At 35.8% G+C, this 27,701-nt stretch overlaps 1 protein-coding gene across 2 annotated transcripts in view; it reads right to left on the bottom strand.

The window, feature by feature from the left end:
• Positions 1–27,695, bottom strand: part of TOP2B (DNA topoisomerase II beta) — a 64,310-nt gene extending 36,615 nt beyond the window's left edge. For both annotated transcript variants that reach the window (XM_026842172.1, XM_026842173.1), the window contains exons 1-8: positions 27,549–27,695; positions 10,802–10,975; positions 10,033–10,123; positions 8,014–8,077; positions 6,679–6,824; positions 5,812–5,909; positions 4,179–4,391; positions 3,924–4,097 (exon numbers count right to left, since the gene is read on the bottom strand). In XM_026842172.1, coding sequence (XP_026697973.1) covers positions 3,924–4,097; positions 4,179–4,391; positions 5,812–5,909; positions 6,679–6,824; positions 8,014–8,077; positions 10,033–10,123; positions 10,802–10,975; positions 27,549–27,620 — 1,032 coding nt within the window. In that variant the 5' untranslated portion in view covers positions 27,621–27,695. The remainder of the gene's footprint in view (positions 1–3,923; positions 4,098–4,178; positions 4,392–5,811; positions 5,910–6,678; positions 6,825–8,013; positions 8,078–10,032; positions 10,124–10,801; positions 10,976–27,548) is intronic.
• Between the last annotated feature and the right edge of the window lie 6 nt (positions 27,696–27,701).

The raw sequence follows: 27,701 nt of genomic DNA, 5'->3' as shown, positions 1-27,701 counted from the left end.
CTAAAGTTATCTTGTAACAAAGAACGGAGTGATGCAGGCATACCCTATACAATTAAAACATACCTAACTTAACGCTCAGTACATTACAAGGAAGATCACCTTTGCTTAATATCAATTAGTGCCTTACCAAAATACAGACTAAATAATGCTTACTCTGTTCAGAGTAATTTGCATTAGGGCAGACAAAGTAAAGAAAACATGAATATGGAGACATTCATCATGAGGTAACAAACAAAGAAAATCTCCTTCTTTAAAGCTGTTTTAAAAATAGAACTGAAGAGAAAAAAAAAGTTTTGATGGGTATGAGGAAGTATAGGATACATAAAAAAAATGGAAAACAAACCCAAGAAAAAACAGCAATCAAAAAGACAGAGGAAAAGAAAGAACAAACAACTAGCAGAAGTTAGGATTCCATATTTTACAGCAGAGAATGCATCTGAAAAGACTGAAGAAGATGTGCAGTGGTTAAATTAATGGGAGATAGTAGCTGTGTTCTCAACTTCATGTAGAAAGTAGAGATAAAAATTAAAAAAGAGGAAGTAAAAAAATGGCTTAAAGTGGTAAACATTATTAGTCATAACCATAACACAAGCTTTTATTCACATATGGATGACAGTTTCAGCATAGGTAGAGTTCAAGTGAAAGCTGATCCACCAACATCCTGCCACTTTAAAGAAAAATAAATCCATTTCCAAACTGTAAAGAGAAGCTACTAAAGGAAAATATCAAATTACATGTTTCAAAAATCATTCCACATTTGAATGGCAATTTTAAAATGCATTACTTCTACTCATCACGTTACTGAAAACTTATGCTTACGGGAATATATCAGTATATTTTTGTCCTTACAACTTTAGCAATTTTTCTTTACAATTTCAGCACTTCAAATATTTTGCTAAAACTAACAGCTGACATATCAAAAAATAGCTACTTACCAGTAACTCTTGTTCTTAGAAGATTAGATATTATAACAGTTCCCCATTCCTGTATCCATTCTTAGTGTGTAGCAATGAGTGAGGGATGTTCAGAGCTCAAAGTTGGGAACCTTTCAACCATCTCACCAGTAGGTGGCACATTTACCCACTATAGAAGCATAACAGTCTACAACTGCCCCAGCTGTCAGTACATTTTAATGCAAGACAGAAAAAGAAAAATACCCTCTAAATCTAGAGGGCTGTCAATGATTATTATGACTACTGTATTATGAGAAAGAGCACTAAAACTGCATAACCTTCTTTTCCTAGAAGGTGACCATTAGAACTGAATCCCAGTCTTGCAAGCTTCAGGATGCAAAGACATCTAATGAAATGGTAACAATCAAAAATCTTAAAAATGAAGCTTAGACTGGCTCCTATATAAATTCTATTCATATAATCATCAATAGTCAACAGCCTCAATTAATTCCAAGATAAGTTGTATTTAAATTCTATGGACAGATAAATGGTTCATATGGCAAACAAATCCAATAGCTAACTATAAATTTGCAGTTTTCATTTAATTAGCTGTATAAATAAAATCCTGTTTCTTGTGAATTTGTTTTCTATTATATTTATTTTAATAGAAAAAATCTGAAAACATCATGCTCTGGAATGGTCCTAAATTTCTTGCTGAACTCCATCAAATTTTAACAGGTTGGGATGCTCCCTCCATCCAAGTCTATTATCTGACACTGCATCTGTATCAGCTGAGCATTCTGCTAAAACGATTAGTAGTATTACAGTTAGCAGTGCTACCATATTATAAATATAATTATATCGCTATGTTAATAACTGAAGTTTCTGCTACAATTTCCACTACAGCTACTATTTGAAATTCAGAACTTGAGACAACCATATTTAACCAGTTTATATACAAGTCTCACTAAAGGTTATCTCCACAACCACGATAGCTACAAACGTTCTTTCAAAAGCTGCCTCAGAGCTTGAAGTCACCTTCAGTGGTGGTCTACTGTGGCAAATCTGTGAATAAATGAGGACCTGACCAAGGTTCAGATTTACAAGAACAAAACAAGGGTTGTGCCTCAACATACTGCCTGACCTTCTACATGCCACTCAAAAAAAAAACCCCGTCAACCAAAAAAAAAAAAAAACTTGTTTGGAATTTAAAGCAAGTTTAAAAAAGGTGGAAGTTACAACTGGGTGAAATTTATCCAGAAACAGAAATGAAAAGCTTTCAGCAAACAGCGATTAAATAACCAAAAAACAGCTGAAATGAGCTCCTCACCTGTTAGCAGATAAGGGACAGGCAGTTGACGCAGTTAGTTACTAGCCATTATGTCTCATCAGTGGGTAGTTGCACATCAATTGCTGGTGAGGTGGTTCACCGGCCCCGAACATTCCACATCCAGTCACACACATAAGGCATGGATTGGGAGAGCGGGAAAAACTAGAAATTACAACACTTACCTTTGAAGAATACACAGTACTTTTTCTATGAATTTTCTTAAAGAATATATGATAACAATGTATGTGCAACGGCATGATGGGTGAAAATTGATCCAAAAGAGTCAAAATCTTTTGAGTAAGTGTACGCAATATATTTAAGTCAATAAGTATTCATGTTTTTCAAATACATTTTCTTAACTTGATATCAAACATAATTTTCTCTACATTGCCAGCTTCTTCATAAAGGTATTGTATGCATCTTTAAGGTCATCTATTTTTCTTCTTTATGTTGCATAAAGAGGCCTGAATTAAACTTTTCAGCTACAAGATACATTTGTTGTCCCTAGTTTAGATAAGTATCAGATAAGCATTTAATTAAAATGCACACTTAGAAAGTAAATATTCTACAGTGAATTAAACTATCCCTCTTTCCACTGAACGCTGGTTCAGCTACACTGAAACGACACTGGAAGTCATACAGTAAAAATTATATACCACCAAAACACTGGCTACACATCATCTACCACCAAGACTGGTATTTGTGGGCACCTGCCTAGACTAGGACCCCACTTAGAGTAACCACAGGTGCTTACAAACGCGCTACCATCAGAATTTTCTTCTGCTTAACTCTTAGAAGAGATACAAGCAAGGAGGTGTTTTTAAGTATTTAATTACAAATTCTTATCTTTCAGGAAGCTCACGGTTAAGATTCTCAAAACACATCCTCACCAATGACTAGAACTGCTTGACTGTTGTTAGATCACTCATCCAGACAATTTGTGAAGAATAGAAATGACAAAAGACTTTCTTTCACAATGATGGATCCCAGATGCCTAAACCTGGGCCACACTGAATGGGCATAAGTGAGAGTTACACTAGTTGATTTAAGGTGATTGCCTTGGTGCCTGACCACCCCCCAGCAATCTGAGAAGGACAAAGACTGTGGTTTAGTACGCTGAGCATAATCCTGCCTTAACATAACTGAAGATTTCCTATGATATAATTTTACTACTACTATAGTTGCTTATAAGTAGAGAACACCTAGATCCCCTTATATAGAAATGCAAATAACATTAATCTCAACATTTCAGGCCAGTTTTATACATCATAAAGCAGTAGATGCAAAGCCATTTTTCAAGAACACCAAAAGCCATTTTTCCCCTCCAAAACTTTCTAACACTAGCTTTAAAGGGGTTTGTGTGCTTTTTTAACCTTAATTTCAGAATTATTTTAGTACAATGTCTCAGAAAGGAAGGAATAAAATAGTTTCATTCATTTTCTATTTAACCATGTATGCTCATATAAGATATTAGTATCACCAATACTGATTACTAGTGTTTTAAAAACAACTGCATATTTGGAAATACTGCCATTAATGTATTTTGATTACATTCAATTGCTCTGCCAGAACCTCTCATGCAAAAGATTCTCACCTATTCATTTTTAGTAACCCAGATTTATTTTTTTTATCAAGTATCTGACTAGGCATAACCTTAGTACACATTTTGATTTTTTTTTTTTTTTCATTTAACTACTCACCTTTGTGGTAGCTATACTATTTACAAAGCTGATTTGCTGAAACCCTTTTTCACTTAAAGTGAGGCACACATCCCATCGTTCATTCACAACTTCATGAATAACTTTGAGCGCAACTCCAGTTTCATCCAGCTTGTCTTTTACGTAAAGATCTACGTAACTGCGAAATCCATTTACCTATGAATAATGCAGATAACAATTACTATTCTTTGCATCAAATACTCAGTACACTTAAAATATTTTAAAATATGCTCTTACAGGTAATTTCTTCCCATTCAACATGACTTTGACTCCTTTGCATGACCCAGCCAAATCATATGCTCTTCTTGTCATGAGGGCCACAATATCCTTATCAAGTTTTTCCATTTTAAATTTAGATAGATCTGGCTGGAATGTAATGCATGTATAGTCATCACCATCAAAATGTTTAATCTTGGGTTCAGAGGTCTTCATCATATTGTTCATCCAAGTCTTTGAAAACAAAAAATTTTAGATGTTAGTTTACAATACATGTTATCCTCCTCCATTTCCATTTTCCAGCTATGCTAGGATTGCAACAGCTACACAACAAAAAGCTCACAGACTTCTTTTAGAAGTTTCCCCTGGTAAAACACTATGCATAAAATTAATTGCTTTACCAAGACCTGCACAAGCTTCAGTGACAGCAGGTTTGTGGTTTCTGTAAATATGCAGGGACGTGATTCTAATGCAAACAGAACCTTCCACAGAACCAACTGAATGAGATACAGGTGAGGTAGCTAAACAGTCCTTATTGCCCATCAGTTTAATGGTTTCCATCTACTACACACTTCTATAGAAGAGAGGCTTATTAGTCCCCATGCAGAGACTCAGTAGTCTCTGAGCACCTTTGTGGCTGTGCAGTGTACCAAAGCATGCTTCTTGACAAACTAACTTGCTCAGATTTTGCTCAGGAGTCCTGGTATTGTTCCCTGTTTAACAACGTGTGCATTTATAAGAACAAGGAGAATACCTACTCACAGCATATATCAAAGTTCAGTTGTACTATATTTTCACAATCTCTGAAAGTACTGGAAAATGTAGCAGCAAGTCATAAAACATGCAATTTTCAAAAAGTACACTCAAACTAAGATTAATTTGCTTTTTGGCAGTCAGCAGAAAATACTACATTTCTGAAGAGATGTGTAAAACCATTGAAATGCATTGGTTATGTAGTGATATGACAACATAACCAGAAATTATTTACTTGTCCAAAAAAAAAGAGAAGGAAGCCACCAACTGGGAAAGACTCCAAAACCGAGGAACTTTGAAGAACTTCGGTGGAGTGTTAAATACCAAACTTTTAGGAAGGGAGCCATCTCAAAGCTATATACAGTAGATCAGATTACATTCAATCCTTCCTCTGTGTGCTAACAATGATAACAATGAGCAATGGGTTCAAATGCAGAGGAAGGGGTGTTTGCACAGAAGGCCGGCTAGGCCAATGAAATTCATGACATAAAACCTGAAAAATCTTGTTTCTTAACCCTATACAAAATTGTCCAGATAACTGTTTCTATGTTTGCACAGCTAGTTAGAAAGATTTTTTGGCAAATTATACAACAGCAATTACAAAATTTTTCAATTAAATATATTTCTTTTCACATGCACATGAATATACTTTACCTTTACAGAAGAAAATAGGTTTTCATTTTTAGTCACCTAACACTCCCAAGAAAAATATTACTTAAAAAAAACGCTAATAAACAGAAGTACCAATTTTACTGACTGAACTAACCTAGCCTGCAAACTCTACAAATCCATTTGAATGTTAAATGATTCATTTAATGAAATATTCATGAAACGTAGAAAACATGTTAAATTTTAAATTTATAATTACAGCAAAGGAAAAAATTTGAAATCATTGCTATACCTGCTTAAAGCTGTGTTTGTATTCCTTGCACGCAGTTTCCACTGTAAACTTTGTACTAAATATGTTACAAAGTTTTGCACCATAGCCATTGCGCCCACCTGAGAAAACAACATATAGTAAGTTTTTTTACAGCAGAACTATATTTATGACATACAGAGAGTATGCCAATAAAATAAAATGTTCTTGTAAGACAAAAGTTGGGCCACATGTCAAGAGCTATCAAAGGATGCCAGAGATGGAGTTTCACACTACCTCCAATCTGGTGCAACTGTTTTTGCATCGAAATGAGCAGTTTGCTCCTTCCCTCAAGGCTACAATACTTCCTTCACTCCCTTTATGCTGAACCAACAGTTGCTTGCTGAAAGGCAACTGACCTCAACACCCTGATCCAGCTGAAAACTAGATCACGATCATTCAAATCACGGCAACCACACATCATAACATCAGGAAAGTGTATGGGCTAGGAAGAAAACAACACACTTTCATTCACAATCTAAATAGGGGTTACTTTATATTTAGGATAATGCCGTATTCTAATTTATTAAATTTATTTTTTCCCTTCAATTCAAGAGCATAAATGTTTAAATGCTTGCATACTTTATAATCAAAATACGAAAATATGTTGTTTGTTACTAAACAATGACTATTGACATTAAAGATGTAAACATAAAGGTTCTCTGTCAACATTGGTACGAAAACAGAACAAGTAGTGGTTTTTAAGTTATTTTACTCAAACAAAGAGCTATAGTAATGGTGACTAAGTAATCACCTGTTATGAAACAGAATAGAAAAAGTAACAAGAGAAAGCATACTGAAAAGCAAACAATGGCTTAATTTAATAAAACAAAGCATGTTAAATAGCCTTGCCTGTAACTTTCTTCTCATCATCATCATAGTTGCTGGATGTTAGCAGCTGCCCAAAGATTAAAGCAGGTACGTATACCTTTTCTACTTTGTGTTCCACAACTGGTATACCCTTTCCATTATTCCATATGCTGATAATGTTTGATTCTCTGTAAAACAGTGAAGACATTAAGCCATTTAATCTTGAAAACAGACTCCTGCATACATTTTACCTGTTTAAATAACTACATAAAATACAATAAAGGACCATATTCTTACTAAGTTTATTGACAGCTCTCTGAATTTTACTTAGAACAAACCACTTCTTTGTGCTTATTAGATTTCTTAGAAGGAGCATAATCGCCCATACATGACAGTATTTCATATAATAAAAATAATCCCCCAAAATCTGTTTGAAGAGCTTTCACCATCAACATGACCTGCAACTGAATCCTGAAGTTTAGTGACAGAATTATACTTGAGACATAGTTTTTTAGGTTTCATTGAAGTCCACCCAGACACAGTCAAGTAATCATCTGTTATTTCCCAGTTTATGATAAACACTGTAACTTATTTCATCCGTCAACATCTGGAATCATTAATACTTACAGCTCTTGCATACCATTTTCATTTTGGAGTATTAGAGAGTTCAAAATCATAACAGGTCAGACAGATTTACACCAACCATTTCCCTCCCACTTCATGATAAAAACAATTTGGTCTACAGAAACTGATAGTGCACTGAAAACTTGCAGAAAAATGACTTCTCAGATATTTATCCTAAAAATTAGGTGTAAAAATTGGGTGTCTAAAATATTTATTATTCACTTAAATGTCACTGAAAAGTTACTACTAAAGAAACCTCATCAACCTCTATTTAGCTACAGTACTTCTCATTAGGAAATAACTATAACTAAGTATCCCATTTATAAAAACAGCGGTAAAGACATATCTGCAATCTGCAGTTTCAGTGTGATATAGCTGACTAATCAGACATAACCTTATCTTAATGCTAAAGGAGTTAACATAGAAGTTCAAGAGGTGCAAAATTATGTTACAAAACCTCAAGGTTGGTATTTATGATTTATAAGTAACCTGGCTGGTTATAGTTATGTACTGCCAAGCTTTCAGAATCAAACATTATGAGTGGTTTAGGAAAGCAAATAATTTTAAGTTCAGAATGGTAATACTTACTGTTAACCACTTTTAATTCACCTTTTCATCTTAAAATATGAAGCTAATGGAAATAACTAGAAAAAAAATATTTTTAAATCCAATTTCATTTAATAAAATAATTTGTACAAATCTGAACTCAACAGTACTGGCAGGGAAGGTAAATGAAAACATGTTTTTACTTACGGATCAATGGATATTTTAATACATGTCATATTCTTGTCCCTCTGCTTATTGTCAGCAGCATTTACTATGAAATAAAGTAGCACAAATTAACACTTTGTAGGAGCAATAATTAATTACTTGATCTGTAAAACTGATTGTATACATATTCCATCTCAAGTAACAATGGATCAGGTATTTCTTTATCTGATATATTTGTATATTCTGTGTCTTATTACTGAAGTCTATAAATATGTCCAAGTATCTGCAAGAAGATATTTTGCAACCTTATAATTACCAATTATTTCTAGCAGTTAGACTACCTTAGAAATAAATATAGAGTGTATTTTGTGAGCCCGTTCTCATCATTGTTCTTAACATACTGAACACTTTATTCTTCTCTAGCTGTACTTGTTGGGATATTACACATATTACATCACATACGTTAAAACCTCTAGAAAATTATATACATCACCAGATCAGTTTACACAACCTTTCGCCACTGAAACCCAATCCTGAAAACATCACATCCATTAAAGAGTGTTTTGACTGCAGCAAAATTTATCTCTAAAGAGCCTGTAAGACTTATAACTAACAGTTGTAAATTAGTTCCTAAACAGTTTACACAGTTTAGGACCAGAAGAAAGATAACTGGAAATTAACATTTGATCATGATTTAATTAAACTGCACTCCAATGTGTATTAGCTACAACCAACAGAAATCAGAAATGTGACTGTGGTCATTAACCACGAAAACACATTACAATCATTTTCAGCATTTGCCTCATCACCCATGAAAGAGATCAAAATAAAATCCCAAAACACCAAAGGACAGTATCTTAACAGATTATAAGGATGTCAGTATAAGATCAGCTATTTCAAGGTGCTTTTGCTATAATCCTAAATGCATTTTCATTCAAAATTACACATAGCTACACTACCTAATTTTTTGTAGTGTTATTAACACCGATCCCTAGCTATCAAGCCACACTCTATGGAGCACTTTTCAGTGCTACATACAGAAGCAATAAGCCATACAATACTATGATAACGATCTTCCTTTTGAATGGGACAAGGTGGAAGTGGACTCCCTCCTGTGAAAAGACCATCAATTTCATCTATGAGGCAGCACTCAAAAGAGAAGTGATGAAAGATTTGCATTCCTATATTTCTCAAATTAAGTAATGAGTAAAAAATAAAAATAAAAAATTGTTCTCTTCCACCTGTCAAAGATGTATTACCTCTAAGACAGAAATGCTGTAAAGAGTTTTAGAGGTGTGGAGAAGTTCTAAATCCAATGAAGGTCATGACAAAATTTCCACTGACCTCAGTAGACCATAATTTAGTTTACAATGTAATCCTGTCAATGCTTACAACATAGCTTCATAAAAACATTAGCCCAAGATTTCATGTCAATTAACCCAAAATATCAGTTCAGCAGACAGCACACTATTCAGATGTTGCACATCTCTAACACTGGTTAGTCTTTAATGTGTGCCTGTCACCAAGAGACTATCATAAACTAGAAGTCACAGTGACTCAGGGACTTATGACAGAATTTTCTAAAAATCATTTGTTTGTGCCTCAGTCACCATGCTTTTAAATAGCAGTATGATACTTATTTATTTTAAAACTGTTTGAAGTCTAGAAATCATCCCTGTAAGAAATACCATCACCACCACTATCATTCTGTACAGAAGGAGGTAATTTTAATGATTCATGGAATGATGACCTAACACTTAGACAACTTCCAGTTTTCTTCTTTCAAATGTTAAACTGTGGCCTTTATCAATTTTGCAGATTAAACACCTTGTAACAATACTGATCACAAAAAATTATCTAGTTTGGACATTCAGTAACAAATATTTACACTTTCTTACAAATTCAACTGAAAACTTCCCTCTGTAAACTGTTCTATAGTGCTGGTTTAGTGGGACTCTAAGTCTGTGATTTAAACTTCGATACAAATTAACGTGCTTTGACAATACTCAGAAAAGCATGTATTCCATAATGCTAAAACAATATTATTGTAAGAATTCTTACCAAGGATTTCATCAAAGATCTTGTACAATCCAGGAACAAAGGTAACTTCTCTGCAATTCATTCCTACGTCTTCATCATAAACCCACATTAACTATATGTGAATAAATATAAGATAAAAATTATTTACTGTCTTGGTAAACAACTCTGATTCTCTAAGATGTATTTACTTCAAGAACTTTGCTCTTCCGATCTGATTGCTGCTGTCATATGAAACAAAAACAGAAGTTTGGAAAAAATACAACTGTACCCATAAAGACTTCCATTATGAAAATCTATTATTTTCTGCTTCATGAGGAATTACAAGTGTAGACAGTGAAGTTTGAAGCAATTTGCAACTTCACAAAAACAGCTGAAAGAAGTGCCAGCAGGAGGCTTAAATTCTCTGTTCTCTACCTGAACAGACAGATCAAAGCACTTTTGGACCTAGAGCAAATGCCCCTTATGCGTATTTGTGTGCATATAGGCATGTGTGTAAACACACACATACACACACACATAACTGCCTCTTTACATAGAAGCATGTGTTTATATGTTTTGACTGAATTTCAACATTTTCTGAGCATGTTTTTTCAGGTGAACCAAACACTGCTTTAACGTCTCTCCTGACCCCTTCCTACACATGCTTTCATAAATATGACCACAATTTTTAGCATGATAATTCAGAATACTCAGAGAAGTAAAGATGCACATATTTATTAACCAGAATAGTAATTTTCCTCAATAAAAAAAACCCAAAAACTATTAAAACGGTAAATTTAGTGACATTTACCTGAGTTAACGGTTCAACTGACCCAATGTAGGTATCTGGACGGAGGAGGATGTGCTCAAGCTGAGTCTTCTTCTGATAAACTCTCTCAACAGACATCTTCTTTGAAGAGTCATTTTTATTAATGTTTTCTGAGTCTTCCTTTTTTGAAGCATTGATCTGATTATCAAATAATGTCTAAAAAAGAGACACCAAAAAACCTCATTCATTCAATCTGTCACTCTCGAGATATAAACAATGTGACAGATTTAAATTACAATCAAAACTTGTCACATAATTTAAATGTTAAATTTTCAGATTAAGATCAAGCTATGCTCTCAACAGAAAAAATTCAACAGATATGACACTTTCTTAACAAATTGTAATGTATTAAAAATTCACATATTTACTAAGCATGATAAACCAAAATACGGAAACAGCATATCACAAAAGACACAAACTTCCTCAGGTTAAGTATTTATAACATCCACTTTCTGTTTAAGTATTTAAATCCAAACCACTGAATACTGTTCTGAATAATAATAGTAAAACTACTCTTTTACATTTTAGTTTGTACCATTCAGTGAGACTTAAGAAACACTGTAATGCTTCTCCTATGGTTTCTCAATTGTTGAAATACATTCTCTAACTGAAGTAATAAAACCCGATACAATCCCAGTTTAGAATACATTATGATGAAATAAGCCAAGGACTATATTAAAAGAGAATCACATAGGCTACTAATGAAATTTAAAGAGAATTCAAGCGTAATGTGGCTGGAGATGATGAAAAATGCCTCAGTTCGAAGAACAAGCAGCATTACAGAGAACTAATCCACTTTGGGGGGAGTATAGAGGGACTTGGTGCATCTTTCAGCAAACTTTTCTTGATAAATGCCTCCTTCCCATTTAACTAAAACCACACAAAAGGAAAAGTTAAAATTTCTCAAAGCAACCAAATACAGAAGAGGTCCATTCTGAGACAGTAAGAGCACATCTACCAAGATACTAGGTATGACATTCACAGTATGCATCCTTAGCTGAAATTAGAATTACTGTTAAAATATCAAATAAACATAACTTAAAAGTTGCCTGATTAGTAGACATACCAAAAAAATTCTCTCACCACCTGCTTAATACCTGAAATAGCCTCCTTCTCTTACAAGGGATTTACCAACTTTGAATCAGGTGTTACATGACCAGTAAAAACCATCAACAGACAAATAACGAGGACAAAGCTCACTTGCCACTATTTTACTTCTTTTTAGCTGTTAGCAGTAAATCTCTATATGAAGTATAAACAGACTAAACTCCAACTCTAGATTAATCAGTCACCACGTATATTTCTCAGCCAGAAGAAAGTATCATCCCTTCTCTCTCAATCTAGCCTTTGTTGCAGCCTTGAATGACACTAAAAGCAAAGGGTACGAAAGCATGTGAGTATATAGGAACAAGGAGTAAAGGACTCACCCAAACAACTTCAGTAGATTCAAAAAGGCCAAACATCAACCTATAGCATACAATTAACAAGGACAATTACCCATGTATTACTTCAATATGTCTTCTCCAGCTTTTACTATTTAAGCTTTGATGTTTTTATCCGCACCTCTCACACTTCCCCCCACAAACAGGCACAGGAATAAAGCTTTTCATTCTATTCAGAACAAGGTAAATTATCTTTCTTTTGGAGATTTAGAGATCACACTTTTTAATTTTATTTATGGAAATGCTACAAAACATGTACTTTGAGAACCTCTGAGACAAGCAGACTGTGTGCACCAGTGCTAACCACAGCCAGTTGTTCAGCCCTGAATAAACCCAAACAGGCCACGTGAGAATCAAATATTCTCTACTACCCAGTCCTGTAACTGACAGCATCCAGAATAAGAGGGGGAAAGAACCAGGGGACCCCACAATCCTGCACCAAGATTACACACAGCAGAGTTGGAACCACAACATTAACTGTCATGACTTTTCTTCTGAAGCACATCATATCTCCCACCAAATGGGGAAGTTGCAAAATCACATGCATGCATGATTAAAGTGTTTCGGTATCCAAGTTAATTTAGTCTCTCACACTGCCATTTGGCCTTAAACTACGACAACCCCACCACCATCACCCTAAAAGGATTAGCTATGGATCAGCTAAACAAGCAGAAAAGAAACAGGACTTTGCAAATAAATATATTAAACTGATATACGGAAGAGAAGGAATGAGAATTGTTACTAAAGCATCATTGCTAATAGTTGCAATGTAAATTTTGTTTCGTTGAAGTAGTTCTGTGAATGATATCCAGGCTTCCACTGTATGTGTATATGAATAATATTGTTTTAATGTATCTTTCTGACCTTACTGGCTTTACTTAATGATCATCTTTGACATCATACCTCATAGGAGTCACCCTTAGCTCACAGGTTCCACAGCTCCGTTAGCACTGCTTTACTATGTTCACTCATTCTAAAGGGACCAGTGATTAGCAGGAAAAGAAAATCATACTTCTGAGATAAAGTAGAAGTAAGTGTTAAAAGGGGAAAAGAAATGCAATTCATATAGAAAGCAAAAGAATTACAGCTGTAAAGACCACCAGAATCTTGTCCAAATGGAACTGTTCTATTTGCTCCCAGTTTGTGGGATTCGGGAAGTTTTTACAGTCAGCAAAGTACATGTTGGGCAGTTATCAGACGCCAGTTTTTCAGCTGACATATACATCAGTATCATATTCAGCTCTTTAAAATGCTTCTACTTGTATAGTACCCGAGGACTAGGGTCTAGCCAGCATCACAACTCAGTAACATGTTAGCACAGACTAAGAACTCAAATCATAGCCTAATAAATCTAGGCTACAGTTTTCCTATCTCCGGTAGCTCTACTTATTCCACAACACATTTCCAAGAGTCAGTAGATTAGAAAAAGTCCATTTTATTCTGACTGAAGGAGTACCTCTAGATTGCGAAAAATTACTACAGAATAGAATTATCATTAAGGGATTCCTACAAGCCATTGCCTTTAATAAAACACTAGGAAATGCACTTCTGTTTTCCAGTGAAGAAGCTTATACTTTCCAACTTATCAGTAAGAAATGTATAGAGAATCAAAACTGTATCTTCTGTTGAGATGCTACTGCCAGATTATTGTCACGTTGACAGAGAACAGAGGTCACACGTAGTCAAACTTTGCTGCCCAAAAAGAGCTAGTCCTGCAGAAGGGTCACTTCTTGGAAAAGTTTAAGTTTGCTTTAACCCAGCAGTAGTAAGGATCTTCTGTTATTCTACTCACTGTGATAGCTATGTCTATTATCTTTTACAATATACTAATTGGAACACAATAATGTATGATTTAAGAGCAAGGGAAAAATAACACTCAAAGGATCAGCATAATATTTTTTCTTCCTGGTCAGTGATTATTACCAAGAAAAAAAAAGTAGTCTTAAAGAATTTTAATTCTATAGTTTTTACTAAGACATGAGAAATACCTTTTCAGTATGCTCTACTTAAATGGTTATGTTTCATCGTCATAGAGCAGGATAGATATTTTTGTACAATACTCCAAGTATAATATATCTTTTGCACGCAAAAAATACTCATGTTATTTAACTTAACACACTATTGAAACACAAGCATAAAAACAAAAGTCAGAAAGTATTCAACTACACAAACTAATGTTATTATGCAGGCATGCAAGCATCAGAAGTCCACAGAACTGCAGTTTCCCAGACCCAGCCTTTTGGGTTGTGCTGTACTCTGAAACAGAAGACCAACTCTGAATCCCTGTATCTCTCCATCTTGAATGGACATTTTAGAGTTCAAGTGATGTTTAGAACTCATTCAAAAAAAAAAAAAAATCTTCATTACCAAATCCATTACTTAGATCTATAGACATAAACATCCTCCATGGTCTTACAATTATGTTTTCCTTGATAAAAAAAAACACAACAAAATTAGAGGTGCTTTTATCTGCTAAATTTCTACCAATTAAAATGTGAGTAAATGCAGCAGGAAAGCCCCCTACCTCTTTTTTTTTTTTTTTTTTTTTTTTTTTTTTTTGACAGTGCTTGACTTTCCCAACATTCCTGTGTCTATCACTATACTCCTCCCCATCTTTTCTGCAGGCCCCTCCCCATCTTTTCTGCAGGCCCCCTTTAAGTACTGGAAGGCTGCTACAAGGTCTCCCCGGAGCCTTTTCTTCTCCAGGCTGAACAACTCCAACTCTCTCAGCCTGTCCTCATAGGAGAGGTGCTCCAGCCCCCTGATCATCTTCATGGCCTCATCTGGGCCCACTTGAGCAGGTCCATGTCTTTCTTCTGTTGGGGGGCTCCAGAACTGGACACAGCACTGCAGGTGGAGTGTCACCAGAGCAGAATAGAGGGAGAGAATCCCCTCCCTCGACCTGCTGGCCACACTTCTCTTGATGCAGCCCAGGACACAGTTGGCTTTGTGGGCTGTGAGCACACATTGCTGGCTCATAGTCACTTCCATCCAGCAGTACCCCAAGCCCTTCTCCACAGGGCTGCTCTCTATCCCCTCATCGCCCAGCCTGTACTTGTGCTTGGGATTGCCCTAACCCATGTGCAGGACCTTGCACTTGGCCTTGTTGAACCCCATAAGGTTCACACAGTCCCAGCTCTTAAACCTGTCCCGGTTCCTCTGGATGGCACCCCTTTAACAGACAACAGTTTGGCAACTAGATTTTTACTGTCTACCTTCAACCTAATAACTCCTGTGTTTGTTTTTGGCACCTTCTTTCTTCACATTTTGCATTTTAAAAAAAAATTCTTACAGTCTCATCCATTGAAATTTCTGTATATAACAGAGCATGCATGACATCCATATTAACTCTGAGATTTTTATTGCCTTTTTTTGATGAAAACTGGGTCATATCACCTTCCTTTGCATTTTGAAATCATGTTGAGTCACCATGCTGAGTTTGGTTACTTATGCTGCAAACAGCTGTACTTAATACAGCTAAATCTTAACACACATTTGATCTGGACAGTTTGGCAGCCCCAGAGAAAAGCTGTTCCTATCTAAACAGATACAATAAAATGTAAAGTTACAATAAAGAAAGTAGGTTTTACCATCAGTTTCAATGTTGCCATTGCTGGAATATATATCTTTGGTTTGACTCCTTAAAGTTGAAGCTTTACTTTTATTTAAGTAGCTGAATTTCACAGAAGCTAAAAATCCTGAAAAATGTTAATGTCTCTCCCTCTTACACAGACTTAATCTTCTATTGGCCAGTGCCATCTTCTCCTCCACACTGTAAACATCTCCAGACAACAACAAAATACAATGAAACAAAGAACTCAAAATCCTTTTCTTCAGTCTGACCATTCTTTCTTCCCCATACGAGGTAGCAAAAAAGGGCTAATTGGCAGACAGGCATAACTGAACAGAGAAGAGACATTAGTATGTGAACAAGAAGTTACCTTCACTTTGGCTTTGTCTTTTCTGCCTTAACCTACTACATTAAATGATTGTTCTCCTGAAAGGCAGGTGCAGCCCTGGGACATAAGAATTTAGAAAAGCACATGCTATGTGTCCTACATTCCCTCAAATAAAGTGTAGGATAAGCACATTTAGTGAGACAAGACAGTAAATTTTGAGTGTAATTAAGCTGTAAAACCTAGGGAGGTTAATTAAGTAATGAAATCCAGGGATGTGGTAGATTTTCTTCCACTTACAGTTCAAAACAAAACTACGTCTTCTGAGGTGATATGCTATACCTCAAAAAAGTTATAGGTGCAATATAATAATTACTATTACTATAGATATTAATTACTATTAATATAGTATTAATAGCTGTAATAGATAGATGTACTTGACTGTAGTGTGGTGTTATATATTGGATCATAATGGCCTCTTTTGCCTTAGAAAAATAGACGATGAATACATTGTTTCCTAAACACTTTGCAATTTTCCCAAAGAAAACTGGCTGAGAATACCTCCCACCATGAAAACAAAACTGGAGGGAGTTTCAAAATAAACTGCTCTCCTGCTGTGCTTAACAAATGGGTTGGCTCTCCTGCCAAGATGAAAACACACAAAAGTAACAGTTCCCTGTTACCACAGCAAATTTCCATAGACCACTGCATACAATTAGTGGCATGAACTAAATCTATCATATCCTCCACAAAGCTGATCATAGGAAGGAGTTCCCAATAAACTCACCCAGAGCTAGCCTCACTCCAGTGAGGCTAACAAGTTTGTTCATTTCAAATTCCTAAATGTTTTATCTTCTGGTTTGGACAATTTGCTCTGGACTCTGAAAGCATTACATAGAGTTTTGTTATGATGATTCAGTTATAGATTTTCTTGAGAACAGTCAAATTTCTCTGTTATAGAAAAACACAGCAGTTAATTTATGCCAAAAGGGAAACATTCCTGCTTTCTTCCCTCCTCCCGTTTCTCTGCTCCATATAGTGAAATCAAACCGACCTCACACTAAGCCAGTTCAAGAAGCAAACAGGGCCTTTCCCTTATTTTTCATCAACTAGAAGCAATGAGTTGTCCACTGGCTCATTTTTCTGAACAAGCTTGCTAGAGAATCAGACAAGTAGTGGTGCAAAAAGAGCAGAAACATACAGCTAGGGGAATAAGGTTAAAAAACATCACACTTTTCAGCAGTTATCATTAGATTGTTTAGCTGCACCATGAAATGACATTCTTAGAATTACATCTTTCTATTAAATAGCTAAAAGCATCATCATTCTTATTTTAGGATTACTGATGCACAACATAGCAGCACATTAAATTTAAATGAAAATTTAGCAATTTGCTTTCTCCACAAGACTTTTGAAAAGTGAATACCACTTTTGTGCAAATGTATATGCTCACTATAAATACTTATGACCAGAAAATTATGTATATTGTTTTAAATATGAATTCACTTACACTTATATTGTTACTACAGCAACAGTTCTGCCTTATTTGGCACTGGTTTGGATACAATCAGCAGTACATTCAGATCCCGATCTTTACTATTTTCTTTAAAAGCAAGTATCTAACATCTGTCCATGCATGACGACAATTTAACTGAATTTTACTTATAAATTTTTAGGGGTCTGAAATTTTTTAGTTTTCTATCCACTGACAAGTTCTATTCCAGTACTAAATGTTGGTACTATCTACCCAGTATCAAAAAGCACATCTATGGATTTTAAAAATCTATCTTTCCAGCTAAAATTCAGAAACAAGAAAAAAAAAAAAACACCAAACAAAAAAACAGAAAAGGAATTTATTCATGTGAAAGTTTAAGATAATTTAAGACAGTTTTCCTATAGATTCTTAGAACAGTGATTCATCAAATCACTGAATGAAGTGGTTTCATCACTGAATGTCCCAAATCTGTTTGGGCCATCCCATCATCAGCCAACTCATACATAAACCCTCCACTAGCCAAGTAGTCCAAAAGTTAGAGGTACTGACATTCATGCTGCAAGAGAATACATAGAGAGAGCAAATCAAACAGGCTAGTATTTCAGTTCGTGCTAACTGGTATAGTAACACTGATCAGGAGTCATGTTGCAATACACTGGAAGAAATGACTAAATCCACACATGAAGATTTTATTCTACACAACACCCAAAGCACCATCTTTTCTAGTCAGATTACTAGTCACATTACATTAGTGATAGAGGAGAGCCCAAACATCACTTAAAGGTTACTTATCCAACTACAATCTTCAACAGAAGCAATTCTCCACTGTATCACAGAACCAAAGTTTTGATTTCTCATAAATGTAACAGCTATATTAGGACTGGTATATCTTTGTGTTACTTGCATGTCTACCATGCTCTGAAATAATAAAACATCTTGACTGTCATCATTGAGGTTTTTATATTTCTAACATATACGGTGGATAGTAAGCATTAAAAGTCTGCTCTCTAGAATCTTCAACAGAAAAGCAACATACTTAACACAAGGTACCATGTAAATGGAAATAAATGAGAGCTTTTTTTAAAAAAAACTGACCCAAACATCAAACAAACTCTAAAAGTTTATGAATAATGATCACATTACTTCCTCTCAAATATCCCAGTTTGCTCCACAATAACATACTGCATCCGCTTTTTATTATCAGAACTGCCTATGCTAACACAGATACATTTTCTGGTATTCTATATTTTCAAAATCTATTCTTTTCTGCCACATTAAAGTAAATATGAATCCAGTGCTCCTTAAAAAAAGTAACTTGAGGTTTAATTGTTCAACTCCTACTATGCAACATCTACTGCTCCTATGGAGATTCTACAAATCTTGAAGTGTTTTACAAGTCTCAAATATACTACATATTCTAGTCTCAATCCTGTGGTAAACTCCATGAGGAAGGAGCAAAGGTTTGGTGTTCCAGACATTTACAGCAATTCAGAAGGAGGAAACCAAAGGCAGCAACAAGTCAAAAAAGCCTGAGCACTGTTCCAGAACTCCCCCTTCCTCAGTCACTCATCCTCCCACAAGAACATTCCTGCAGAAGTTATTACGAAAAGCTTTTCAGGATTGCTCACTGAAAATGCTGACAATCTTGAAGATCATCAAAACTCTACCCTTTAATTTGCAATTTAAGAATTGCATCTTGGCAGACAGAGTAATTCAACCTCTCCATAAAAGGTACCATATAAAAGACTAATAAAATAGTTCAAATACCTTTTGAGTTTAATTTTTAAATTGTTCCGCATTTTCATCATCTTTCTGTTACTTGTTATGTATGTTTAAAACTCAACTGGCAAAGAGGAAAGTCTACACGGCATATTCCTAAAGATTTAACTAGCATCAGGAAGGGCAGGTTAACATGATACAACTTCAGGTTTACTTTCTCTTAAGTATCTAGACTACCTCCCTCCCTCTCCACCAGCAAACCCAGGTAAGGAACTTGCCCCCACCCTAGCTGATTCCTCATGTGCTTATATAGTCTCTTATTTAGGAGTAAGAGGAATCCTCTCCCAGGTCTGCTTAATAACAAAACAGAAGAACTGCCTCACTTCTTGCAACTGCTCTTCTCCAAGCAACTTGCCTCCATTTTACTCCAAGATAATACTTGAAGTTTTCATGACAATACTGTAATACAACAGTGGTGGAAAAGACTTTAAGTTAGAATCACTAAATAGCGTATGATGAAAAACACTACTTCAGCCAACACAGACCTCTGTTGATGCATGGAGGCAAAAGTCTGAATGACTGCATGCACTAGAACTCTGTATCAGCTGGTCTAAGATGCTGTTATTTTCCCCCAGATACCTAGCCATTCTTGTATCTTTATATCATGGTACACAAAGATGAAGGGAATAAACACAAGACTGAAATGTTCATACACTACTACAACTACCTTCCCTAAAAAGTCAAAATACCCCAGAGCTAGCACAGATTGGACAGATGCTTTCCAGTATCTCATAGGTAAAGATGCTCTGCTTAGGGGATGACCCCAGAATTCTAACTGCTCCTATAGAAACATTACATATCAAATTATCTGGTTACAAGAGGGAGGGGGGTGGTGTTCCTACTTTATCTTGGCTTCTTTTGATTCATAAGAAAATAACTTTTCAATGTTATCTTATAGCTCCTGTGATTTTTGTCCTGACAAGAAAATATCGTTCCTTGCTCTCTCCTTGAAGATTCCTTCACAGATATAGAAATCTGGTGTGTGAGTTTTTGGTACCTCATTAAGGCAGACATTTGTCCAGTTTTTCATACACCTGTTCTTCTCACAACTTTTCAATGTCTTAAAGAAGGAACAGGAAGCCTCAGTCTAATCGTGCCCACTCATTCACTAAAAAAAGAGTAAAAGAAATCAGTACCTCCTCAAGACACACAGCTTCCATTAAAGGAAGACTGCTTAATATCTCAATTGCAATTCCACCTCACAAATCAGGAAAAAAAACATACAGTAGATTAAGGAATTTAATTATCTTTTATGCCTTTTTTTTTCCTCTTTAAGAAATCATTTTTAATTACATCCAACAAAGGAAAATATAGATCCGATGTTTAGATCTGAGCCTTTCAAACATTCTCTGTCTCAAGCAGCCTTTATGCTAACTTTGTTAATGCCTTTTTTCTTACTTGCTGAAAAATACCTCTAGACCTGCTTAAGACGCGTATAATGTAAAAAACACACAATTTAGCATTTTAACACAATAAAAAAATTAAAAGTAGTACTTTGTTTTCAGTGGTAAACTGCATTTATATGTAAATTGGAATTGCAATAACACACAGGCAGCATTTTAAAACAGCTTTATTAAATGAAACTAGATGTGTTGATAACACAGAAAAAGTTTAATGACACACACTTCAAAACATAAATGGACTTAGTTCATAAAAACATTTGCAATCACACTGAAGTTTTAGAACTAGCAGGTCTGACCCTCACTTACCAGGGAGGAATCTTTCCCTGCTTTTCCCATCAACCTTTTGAGTACTCATTACTGAACAACCTGAAGAAAATGGCAAGAAAACATTTTTCTGAACAAAAATTACTAAGAGCTAATCTATCACTTTGCTTCTGAGGAACACTTTTCTCCTATGTTTATAAAAACAACAAACATTTGGTATGTTTAATCTTGACACCTCCATTGGTTGCTAGAACTTAAATTATACTTTAAATTTTAGTATTTATTTTCAAAGTTCTGTAAAAGTATTCTACATGCCTTGATTTAATATTCACTTTTAATTTGGGATATTAGCATTAAGATACATTTTTCCAAAATACCTGAGTTTCACTACATGTACTGGAGAGGACACCACTAGGTCTCCAAACATACAATTTTCAAAACAGGCTTCTTCACACAGTTATCCACATTTAAAACGACGTATATTTTGCTCAGTGTGCTTTTGAAAACTTTCAAACCATTATATAGTACAGAACAGTAATTTTTTTTGTGGACAACTTGTAATAGATTTACTAATTTAAATGAGGAAAATAAGTTTTCTGTACCAGTTTTTATTTCCAAGTTCTCTCTCTATAATTGATAATATATATAAAACCCACTCCCAGGGATGGACTCACTGTCATCCATCAACTATGAATCACATAAGCTGTTTTTAATTAATTTAAAAATAAACACGCATTTGAAGACTCCTTTTACATGTAGACACACAAGACAACTTACACACAAAGTAGAAATCTACTCGCAGAAAATCAAGTCTATGAAAATAAACTACTAAATTTAAACAATTTTTTTTTTCAAACCTAAACTGCCTACTTTAACTTACATGCTATTTTATTTGGAAAGGTTACTTATCTGCTCAAATAAAGTAATTCCTTACTTGTCCTTTAATACATTATGGGTAGCTTAGAAATTAAATGCATACACACACAGATCTAGACATAGAGAATATTAACAGAGGACACATGCTTGAATGTACACCATTCCCACCAAACACCTAAAGTAATTCCCCCATGTATTTTCAAAAATCAATTCCCAGCCCCCCACCCTCACGATACACATTCCTTCCTACTAGAGCTCATTTCAATTTAGTTCCCCACTTCTACGCACTCCGCATTCTTTCACCTAGTCTAGAACAAGTTTTCCTCCCAGCTCAGAATACATGGGGCATGTTATTAAGCTGCAAGACTGGTTCAATTGCGGTCAAAGAGGAAGCCCCAATCTTGTTCCATCACCAAGCCTCTACCTTATAGCATCTCTATCAATTCTTTGACCCTGTATTATTCAGCTCTCTAACAAGGAGAAGACTGGACCAGTAACAAAAGGACAACAGTATTTCACTGGATGGTGGTGTGGAGAATAGAGGGTAAGAAGTAACAACCTTCTCTGAATCCCTCTTCATAACTGTTGTGTCTGACTCAAACTGAGCCACAAACATCTCCCTCTAGTGCTAGAATATTCTGGAGAGCCATCACATCTGTGCAATGTTCCTTCCTTTGGGGCATCCCAATCAGAAATTTAACAAGAACAAGAGGGAATGCTGCTTCCCCTCAACTGTTGATATACTATAGCTCAAAGACTACAAAATGCATTATGTTTAATAAAAGTAAATAATAACATATTGGGGCACCTACTTCAGGTCTGATCTCTCTTCTACTGTTTAACAGTAAAAAAAACCAACCAAACCAACTCACCAGTTGTCTGGTCAACATAATAGCAAAAGGAAAGATAGATGTTTATAAAAAGCAAGAGTGGAGCACTGAAACAAGACTTGGCAACAATGCAAGATGGTTTTTTCCTCCCCTCTACAGACACCACAATAGAGCAGAGGAAAGATAAGACATTAACTAACAGTATATGTAATGACTTTTTTCCTATTGCAACTGTGTTCTAGGCCTAGCTTCAGCCAGCGAAGTAACAGAATGCCTGATCCGGATAAAGAAATTGAAAAAACAGAAAGTTAATTCTGAGCTTTAACCTCGGTCTAGAGGGGCAACTAAAGAGGTCTAGAGAACTCAGGGGTAGGAACTCCAACCACTTACTCCTGCTTTTGAAACTAACAGAGTGGTAATAAAAAGAATAAAAAAGAAATATTTACACTTGGTTCACCTCTAGGACAGTATGTTCATTTCTAAAAGGTGAAGATTTGATTGGGATTTGGTCATATTACTAGTCATATTTGCTTAACTGTTTGTACTTCAGGTAGGCAGAATCCTGTCAGTTTATAGAAATAGACTCATGATAAAACCGTAACATACTACAATTCTTGAACATCGTCAAATCCCAACACTCCTCCTCCAAGTGCTATCCTGGCAGAATGGAACTCCTGTCTTACTCCTGTCCAAAATCCTCTACTCCCAAATCATGGTAATGGTTGAAGCTGAGTATACAGCACTGGTGGGCAGATCCTCAGTGCAGGAGACACACAGTTCAGATTTCAGATACAAAAAACTTACCCATAGTTAGAAATCACCTAGTGCAGGCCCATTAACAAGCATATCACTGGAAATTATCAGATATTACTCAAAAGAAAGCTTTGTTTTAATCCTCTTGAAACAAATTATTAAAAGCCAAGTCAAACTGAAAGCTATCCCTTTATTACAGTTTTGTTTGAGTGTTTTCAAGTGAAACAATAAAAGAAGGATAAGGTTGCTTTAACAGAAGGACAGGGGTGTGCTTTTTTTTGTTGGGGGTTTCTTGTTTCATTTTGTCTTCTTTTGAGTCTACTCTCCGACCTTCTCTATTACATATATATTCTTTTTAATTTTTAAAAAATTACATTAAAAGTTATTTTCAAGGTAAATTTTGAAACTGCTGAGAAGTGCTAATAGCTGAATTCAGATTATTCAAAAGGTTGCTATCTTTCACTTACCAATATACAGCTACCGTATTTATTCAAATCAAGTATGAATCAGTATAAACCAAATATATACATTATTTCCATCTACTAATAATATCTATTCTTTCCATTTTACTCCATTCAAGGACCACACAGATCTGATATGATTTCATTATTTTAAAGAAAAATCACATTAACAGCACACATTCCCTTTAAGCTAGCATTTCCTAGAACTGAAACCTATCCCTTTCACAAAAGGCAAGAAAATGTTCAAAATCTTAAAGTATTATCAGGAGTCTCAGCTTTCATTTATCAGGCTCGTGTAGCTCTTGGGATTGAGAAGAAAGCCTTGAAAACATGGAGAGAAGTAACTGCTGAAGTATTGTTTGTTTGAAACACTCTTCCATAGCTCTGTGGGCATTACCATTGTATCAGAACCACCACACTTCACAGCACTGCTTGCACTTCACTACACTTTCACTACAAAAGGCACATTTATAAAAAAAAAAACCAAAAAACTACTACTATACTATTATGAGAGTTCATTTTATGTAGTCCCTAAACACACAAAGGCTGAAGAGTTAGTACTTCTGTTCAAAGTTTTTCTAGCATGAGAAAATGCCATTATGTTTCACCAGTGAAAACTCCTCTAGTTACAAATCCAGACTTTTGTAACTAACTCTTAATACAACTTGACACTTTTGTGGGTGACCCTTGGAAATCATCCACCAAAAGTCATTAATATCAATCAGTTGGCCAAAACTCCACTTCTACCAACTATTAGAATGGGGAGATGCAAGTTGATTCTAAAAAATCAGCAGCCAGACAAAAAAAAAAAGTGCTCCTCAAAAAAATAACTAGTACATTTGATAAATCAGAGGTTATCCTGGTTTATTTTCAGTTATATAATGCTAAATGATTTTCCCAATAAACATTTTCAATTTATATACTCTCATGTGTCCCCATCACTGGAAATTGTGCCTACTTACCAGCTAGCCCTTGCTAGTTATGTTTCTTTAAGTTCTGTTACAGGTAGCTGAACATACAGATAATGTGCTGTTTGTTTCCACGAACATTTAATTCATCTTCCTTTTAAAAGTAAAAGTAGATAGATATCACTTGATGCTTGTATGATGTGCTCATTACAAAATTCACTTTCATATTTCATGCGGGTAAATTCTCAACCGCATGAAATACCCTTTTTCACAGCTGTATGTAATTCTTCCCTAGTTAGTTCAACTGATGAACAAGCATGCTGTTTAAATCACAAGCAAACTAAAGTTACACATACAACTCTTTTTACAAAACCCTGAGCACTGGGTATATAGGATTTGCTAGTTTGAAACACAAATTAACATCCCACTAAGTTTTTAATGTTTCCTCACCTTTAGAACTAGACCTACTTCTGCTACCCTTCAATTGTTTAACTCACGGTCTTATAAAGAAACCAAAAGCAATACAAAATACATTACTCAGAAAGTAGGCATCCTAATGGTTCCAACACCAGTAAAAGTTCTAAAAAAGTCAAGGTAGTTTCAAAACAACTTACAACCAAACAGCAAGTAGTTGCACATCCAGCAGATATATGGTAAACAGATTAAAACCAGACGGCTGAAACTATTGCTGCCGCTAGCTCTGTGTATCTCATCCTCCAGGCCACCATATGATATCTACTCATGAACCACTTGCCTGAACCAACATTTTTCTCAGCCTGGCACACTAAACCAACCACTAGCCACTGCCTCATCCATTTTGGTGCCACAACAATACTACTCTTTTGTATGCCAGCATTCTACAGCTGACACTGAACAGGTTTGGCTTTCAGAACTGGCTCAGAAGTCCTATCTTCAGCATTTAAAATGCATGTGATAGAAAGAAACAACATCCTACTGTCTTCTAAAAAAATGCAACCAGTTTTAACTAAAATCTAATTATTTCCCCACAACTACTCAGAGTTGACATAAACACTTTATTTTTTACTGGTTTTAGTAAAGGAAATTTTTATTATTTCCAGTTGTAGGAAACTGTTGACTCACTATAATTTTATCCCCCTTACATTTAAGAACAGGTTTTATTAAAAATGCTTACTCAGTGATTTTCACACTTCATTCTGCAGCTTTCGACATGAGCTCAAAAACTTTCAATTACTTGACCCAACCTATCCGGTAAAAATCTTAATTCTGAAGAGCTGTCTAAAGACCACAGTTGATAAAGATCACATAGTATTACAGAAAGGAAAGAATAGTTTTAGCTTCTCTACTTAGGCTGTTCCCATATCTAAACTGTCTAATTTCAAGTGGCACGCCCAGAAACTTGCTCATTTTTTATATACCTTTTCATGCTGCCAGCTTCTTAAAATGAAAGAGAATTACCAACATAAATGCAGTAATTAGAGCCACAGAAATAGCCCACCATCAGAATACGCACAATCTGTTAACCCCAATAATGCTATTCACATTCTTTTACAACAGCAGCTCAAAGATGTAGAAAGACGCAACAGAAGAACAAGTTTGCTACCATTCTCTTCAATGACACTTATTAAAAGTTCCTTAACCCTGTAAAGCACATGCATCTGATTAAAGATGCAGCTACCTCACCATCTATCAATCAAGACATACTGTCTCTGCTTAAACATAAAAGAAGTTACCCTCTTTTGAACACTACATTGAGCAAGAGAAAGGCAGGAAAGTTACTGATTGGCTGAACCAAGACCCCTTCAGGTCATCTTTGCTCCTCCTTCCTCAGGTCTTACCAAAACCAGAGAGCATCCACTATTACTACAGAGGATGAGAGCATCGCTCTGCACTGTGAGTCAGGACTGGTACTCTCAAAGGACTTTTAAAACGGCTCAAAATAATTAACCAGTTCTAGAGTCAGTTATCACCTGCACCCTCTTAAATTTGACTACTTCAGACCAATCCATGAAAAGTAGTAAAAAGAAAAACCTTTTTGGTCCTGTTACAGAGTTGCAACTTTTGGAAGACAATGAAGTTTAAAGTCAAGATACAATACCAAGTAGACAGCTCCAGCCCCCTGAACGTCTCTGAAAGACTCCTCATTACCCATCCCTGAAATTTAGGAATTTCAAGTAGTGTCTTTTCAGACAGTTGGGAAAGAAGCTGGGATCAACACACAGCCCCTCTGGTAGCCCGCAAAGACTTGGCTCTAGCAGTAACTGCATTTTTAAAGGACGACACACAGCCTACATCTCACTTCAGAGGACAGTAACTTCAGAACAGTCCTACTGACCCACTCACTCTCCCCCAAGGCAGGAGGCTCCTTCCTAACTATGTGCTCACAGACTAGCCTTTTCCCTACAGTCGCGAGCCCCCAGACGAGCCCCCCCAGTCCCAATACCAAACCTAGACTGTCTTGTCCCTCTACCTCCACTCCCTGCGTCCCGGACCCTTCCCCGTCCACGCCAGCCGTCAGTTTCTTCCTCGTTTAAAAGCCAACCCGCGCTCCTTCCACACACGCACGGGACGCAAAAAGAAATAATTTTTTAAAAAAAGAAAAAGCTAAACCCACAAACAACGAAACACAACCCCACAACTTACCACCCAAGTCAGTCCCCCGCTGCCGCCGCCGCCGCCACCACCGCCGCCGCCTCCTCCTCCAGACTTTGCCATTTTCTGCCCGTTTCTCCTCAGCAGAAGCGAGGGCGCAAGAAGGCGACCGAGAGGGCCGGCCCCGGCGCCGAGCCCCGCAGC

Source organism: Athene cunicularia, assembly GCF_003259725.1.
Source record: "Athene cunicularia isolate RWA chromosome 2 unlocalized genomic scaffold, athCun1 chr2_part1, whole genome shotgun sequence".
Taxonomy (NCBI): domain Eukaryota; kingdom Metazoa; phylum Chordata; class Aves; order Strigiformes; family Strigidae; genus Athene; species Athene cunicularia.
The sequence above is the reverse complement of the archived record's forward strand: the minus strand, read 5'-3'. Positions and strand labels throughout refer to the sequence as shown.